This window comes from Aegilops tauschii, chromosome 3 (genome assembly GCF_002575655.3).
Source record: "Aegilops tauschii subsp. strangulata cultivar AL8/78 chromosome 3, Aet v6.0, whole genome shotgun sequence".
NCBI lineage: Eukaryota > Viridiplantae > Streptophyta > Magnoliopsida > Poales > Poaceae > Aegilops > Aegilops tauschii.
Window position 1 is genome coordinate 619,564,807 of NC_053037.3, and position 5,941 is coordinate 619,570,747.

The window sequence follows — 5,941 nt, forward strand, 5'->3', positions numbered from 1 at the left end:
CGCAAGGATTTCTTGGGGGTGATGGTCTCATGGATATTGCCTTTTGCAATGCCGAGCTCTACGACATCACACGATACACCAAGCAGCACGTCAAGTTTGACCTTGGCTTGAACAAAAATGGTGCGTCTGTGATCGTACGCATCCACTTGTTGTGCGCGCTAAACAACTACTGGGAGAATCCGAATGAGCACATGAGTTACATTGTTGACCTACGTGGCAAGCTTGTGATAGTGATGAAGAACTATCGGTGGTGGTCGTGCCACTTGCATAACATCTGTGGTCCGTGCTTCACGGTGCTTTTGCTAGTCTGCACCGGCTTACGTACAGGCTCTCACGACTACAAGTGGGTGGAGCTGAATAGCATAGGAGACTACGCGCTATTCTTGGGGCTAACATGCTCCAAAGCAGTGCCTGTGCCGGCATGCGGGAGTGGCGACGTGCAGAGGAACCATATTTACTTCTCCCACCATCGTTGCTTACGGAGAGACGATGAGATCCCTAACAGCGCCAACATGCTCTTGACGAGATCCAACAGTGATGGCTGTGTATATTACAAACAAGTCGAAAGTGTCACCGATGGTGTGGAAGGCATCATGTCGACAGGTTACTACACGATGGGTGACGTTCGTCCTCCCATGTAGATTTTACCTCCGATATCAAACTAGTTAGGATTCGACTACATCAACAATGAACTCAATTATGCATGGGTTACTCCATAACACTTTCTTGTAGTAATAGTTCCGATTTCCCTTTTGAGGATGAGCAGTAATCATTTCGTAACTATACTGTTTTTTCATTAGGGTTTAACTAGCCACGCATGCTTGGAAGCCCACTTTGCGATCACCCATTTTGCTATTCCAGTAATCTGTGTTGCACAATAAGCTAGGATAGCTAGCATGCCGTTTTTCAGTTTCAGACTCGCGTTAGCTTTTTTCAGTTAAAATTTCAGTTAGTGTTTTCGTCAGGTTAGTTAGCTGCTCCCGCGAGACGCGTTCTGTGCGATCCGCGGAGCGATTGTAGGGCGCCGTGGACCGAGTGCTCGATCGTGGGATGGCACGATCCAGTCGGGGCGCAGGATCCGTGGCACGTTTACTTCAGTTGAGGAATAAAAGGAAGGGAAAACAGAAAAGCAGCTAAGTTGATTGCTGCGCAAAATCTCTCGCGTGTGTTGTGTTTCAGAGAATCGACAGGCAACAAGTGGCATCAGAGCCATGTCAAGGACGCCGGCGGCCGCGGCGAGGATGTCCGCGGGCGGCGCAGGGCGTTCGGAGACCCCTCCACGCCTGCGTGCTCCGTCCCAGGATCGGGGACGAACTCGCCGCCGCGGCGACATGACTGTGCAGCCGGTGGTGCAGTCGGCGCCCTCCTCGGACGCACTCCCAATGCTGACGCGTACAAATTACGCAGAGTGGGCTCTGCTCATGAAGGTATACCTTCAGGCCCATGGCTGGTGGGGAGCGGTCTCGCACGGTGACGTCTCCTACCACCACGAGCGCAACGCGATGATCACCATCCTGCGCGGCCTCCCTTCGGTGGGCGAGAAGGAGACCGCCAAGGAGGCGTGGGACGCCATCGCTCTGCAGCGCCTCGGTGCCACGCGTGTGCGCGAGGCCAACGCGGAGAAACTCCGGCGTGACTTCGAAGGCATCACCTTCCGCGACGGGGAGACGATCGACGATTTCTCACTCCGCCTGTCAGGGATCGTCACCGGTCTGCGCGCCCTTGGCGACACCGTGGAAGAATCAAAGGTAGTGGCCAAGTTTTTGCGTGTGGTTCCACCCCAGTTCGCGCAGGTGGCGATCGCGATCGAGACGCTGCTGGACATCAGTACGCTCTCCCTGGACGAGGTCACCGGCAGGATGCGCGTCGTGCAGGACCGCCTCGACGACGCGCATGGCGGCAGCAGCAGCCAAGGTGGGCGGCTGCTTCTCACTCGGGAGGAGTGGCAGGCCAGCGAACTGCAACCTCGTGTCTCGGGCGGCAACACCAACCGTCGCAAGGGCGGCGGCCGTGGCCGAGGAAGGGACCGCGGTGGCGGATGTGGCGCCGCGCGTGGCGCCGCGAGTGGCGCGGACTACCCCGACAAGAGCGGCGGGGACAAGGAGAAGTGCCGATACTGCGGTTTCAAGGGGCACTGGGCGCGCGACTGCAGAAAGAAGAAGAGGGAGGAGGACGCCCTCCTTGCCCAGGCCGATGAGGAGGCCGATCCGGAGCTGTTGCTCGCCGAGGTGGTCGAGATCGCACGTCCCACTCAGGCAGGCAGCAGCGTCGCGGCACTGGCTCCGGCGGCAAAACCCACGGCACTCGTCGTGGGCCACTGCGATCCGCCACACGCCACTGTCTTCCTGAACGAGGAGCAGGCGAACGTCGTTCCGGCCGCCGAGGACGCCGCGCCGGACCCAATGTCGTTCCTGGACACTGGCGCGTCCAGCCACATGACTGGAGATCGCACGGCCTTCCCCGAACTCGATACCGCGATCACCGGATCCGTGCGGTTCGGCGATGGGTCAGTGGTACGTATCGAGGGGCGCGGCACAGTCGCCTTCACCATCGACGGGGGAGCTCAGCGCGCCCTCATGGACGTGTACTACATCCCCAGGCTCAAGAGCAGCGTCGTCAGCCTCGGGCAGCTCGACGAGAACGGCTGCGACATCAACACGCGCCACGGCGTCCTCACTGTCCGCGATCGCGCGGCGCCCTCATCTTCAAGGTAAAACGGTCCCAAAATCGTTTGTACAAGGTTCACATCCACCCTGTTCGTCCGGCTTGTCTTGCCGCGCGCGCAGACAGCATGTCATGGCGCTGGCACGCCCGCTTCGGTCACCTGCACGTCGACGCAATACAGCGGATGGCGCGGGCAAGTATGGTGCAGGGGCTGCTGGACATTGAGCCTTCGGGGGAGCTCTGCCAGGCGTGCCTCGCCGGCAAACAACGCCGAGCGCCATTTCCCCAGGCGGCCAAGTTCAGAGCGGAGCCATGTCAAGGACGCCGGCAGCCGCGGCGAGGACGTCCGCGGGCGGCGCAGGGCGTTCGGAGACCCCTCCACGCCTGCGTGCTCCGTCCCAGGGTCGGGGACGAACTCGCCGCCGCGGCGACATGACTGTGCAGCCGGTGTTGCAGTCGGCGCCCTCCTCGGGCGCACTCCCAATGCTGACGCGTACAAATTACGCAGAGTGGGCTCTACTCATGAAGGTATACCTTCAGGCCCATGGCTGGTGGGGAGCGGTCTCGCACGGTGACGTCTCCTACCACCACGAGCGCAATGCGATGATCACCATCCTGCGCGGCCTCCCTTCGGATGTGCTACTCGCGGTGAGCGAGAAGGAGACCGCCAAAGAGGCGTGTGACACCATCGCTCTGCAGCGCCTCGGTGCCACGCGTGTGCGCGAGGCCAACGCGCAGAAACTCTGGCGTGACTTCGAAGGCATCACCTTCCGCGACGGGGAGACGATCGACGATTTCTCGCTCCGCCTGTCAGGGATCGTCACCGGCCTGCGCGCCCTTGGCGACACCGTGGAAGAATCAAAGGTAGTGGCCAAGTTTTTGCGTGTGGTTCCACCCCAGTTCGCGCAGGTGGCGATCGCGATCGAGACGCTGCTGGACATCAGTACGCTCTCCCTGGACGAGGTCATCGGCAGGCTGCGCGTCGTGCAGGACCGCCTCGACGACGCGCATGGCGGCAGCAGCAGCCAAGGTGGGCGGCTGCTTCTCACTCAGGAGGAGTGGCAGGCCAGCGAACTGCAACCTCGTGTCTCGGGTGGCAACACCAACCGTCGCAAGGGCGGCGGCCGTGGCCGAGGAAGGGGCCGCGGTGGCAGACGTGGCGCCGCGCGTGGCGCCGCGAGTGGCGCGGACTACCCCGACAAGAGCGGCGGGGACAAGGAGAATTGTCGATACTGCGGTTTCAAGGGGCACTGGGCGCGCGACTGCAGAAAGAAGAAGAGGGAGGAGGACACCCTCCTTGCCCAGGCCGATGAGGAGGCCGATCCGGAGCTGTTGCTCACCGAGGTGGTCGAGATCGCACGTCCCACTCAGGCAGGCAGCAGCGTCGCGGCACTGGCTCCGGCGGCAAAACCCACGGCACTCGTCGTGGGCCACTGCGATCCGCCACACGCCACTGTCTTCCTGAACGAGGAGCAGGCGAACGTCGTTCCAGCCGCCGAGGACGCCGCGCCGGACCCAATGTCGTTCCTGGACACTGGCGCGTCCAGCCACATGACTGGAGATCGCACGGCCTTCCCCGAACTCGATACCGCGATCACCGGATCCGTGCGGTTCGGCGATGGGTCAGTGGTACGTATCGAGGGGCGCGGCACAGTCGCCTTCACCATCGACGGGGGATCTCAGCGCGCCCTCATGGACGTGTACTACATCCCCAGGCTCAAGAGCAGCGTCGTCAGCCTCGGGCAGCTCGACGAGAACGGCTGCGACATCAACACGCGCCACGGCGTCCTCACTGTCCGCGATCGACGCGACGCCCTCATCTTCAAGGTAAAACGGTCCCAAAATCGTTTGTACAAGGTTCACATCCACCCTGTTCGTCCGGCTTGTCTTGCCGCGCGCGCGGACAGCATGTCATGGCGCTGGCACGCCCGCTTCGGTCACCTGCACGTCGACACACTACAGCAGATGATGCGGGCAAGTATGGTGCAGGGGCTGCCGGGCATTGAGTCTTCGGGGGAGCTCTGCCAGGCGTGCCTCGCCGGCAAACAACGCCGAGCGCCATTTCCCCAGGCGGCCAAGTTCAGAGCGGAGACGCCTCTCGACCTCGTTCACGCAGATCTGTGCGGGGCAATCACGCCAGCAACACCAGGAGGGCGGCGCTACTTCCTGTTTCTGGTGGACGACCACAGTCGCTACATGTGGCTCACCCTGCTGTCTAGCAAGGATGAGGCAGGCATCGCCACCAAGAGGTTCCAGGCGCGTGCTGAGGTGGAGGCACGACGCAAGCTGGGCACGCTGCGCACTGACCGCGGCGGAGAGTTCACGTCCTCGTCACTGGCCGAGCACTTCGCCGCCACTGGAGTTCAACGTCACCTCACAGCGCCGTACTCGCCGTAGCAGAACGGCGTTGTCGAGAGGCGCAATCAGACGGTGGTGGGCATGGCGAGGAGCATGATGAAGGTCAAGGGCATGCCGGACTACTTCTGGGGAGAGGCGGTGACTACGGCCGTCTATCTCCTGAACCGCGCGTTCACTCGCAGCATGGACGGCGCAACCCCGTACGAGCTCTGGCACGGCAAGAAACCGGAGGTGAGTCACCTACGAGTTTTTGGGTGTGTGGCTCACGTCAAGAGCGCGCGGCCCAACCTCAAGAAACTGGACGATCGGAGCACGCCCATGGTGCTCATCGGCTACGAGCCCGGCACCAAGGCGTACAGGGTCTACGACCCGACGAGTCACCGCGTGCATGTGTCCCGCGACGTCGTGTTCGACGAGAACGCGAGCTGGGACTGGAGCGGCGAGGCAACAGCCACGGGCGGCACGTTCATCGTCGACTTCGCCCCATATGGTGACCATGAGGGGGACAGCGCTGCGCCGGTCAGCCCGTCGCCATCGGCGCCGCCCGGAGCTGCTACGGGGTCGCCCGCTCCAACCACGGCGACACCCATCCACGACAACTCTGCAGCGGATTCACCAGCGGCGGGAAGCGCGCCACCTGCCCATCCAGTCTGGCAGGACGTGCAGTACGCGACCCCGCCGCCCTTCGAGCTGGACATGTTCGACGACGACGACAACCCCGACGCCGTGCACCGTTTCCGTCGCATGGATGATGTGCTCGCGCACGACGCGGCGAAGGCCGGGAGGGCAGAGCACCTGCTCCTGCTGCCCGAAGGAGAGCCGGCGACGTTCGCAGAGGCCGAGCCCCATGCGGCATGGCGGGCGGCGATGATGGAGGAAATGGCGTGCATCAAGTCTAACGAGACTTGGTCCCTGTGTG

The 5,941-nt window shown here is 62.2% G+C and overlaps 1 protein-coding gene across 1 annotated transcript; it reads left to right on the forward strand.

The window, feature by feature from the left end:
• Positions 1–3,096: 3,096 nt before the first annotated feature.
• Positions 3,097–5,061, forward strand: LOC141020847 (uncharacterized). The gene has a single exon (XM_073495796.1). It carries the CDS (start codon positions 3,097–3,099, stop codon positions 5,059–5,061), a length of 1,965 nt encoding a protein of 654 aa, XP_073351897.1.
• Positions 5,062–5,941: the final 880 nt, after the last annotated feature.

Bases quoted from the DNA above. Each gene is read 5' to 3' on its own strand.
- LOC141020847 (XM_073495796.1), top strand. From the start codon at position 3,097: ATGACTGTGCAGCCGGTGTTGCAGTCGGCGCCCTCCTCGGGCGCACTC.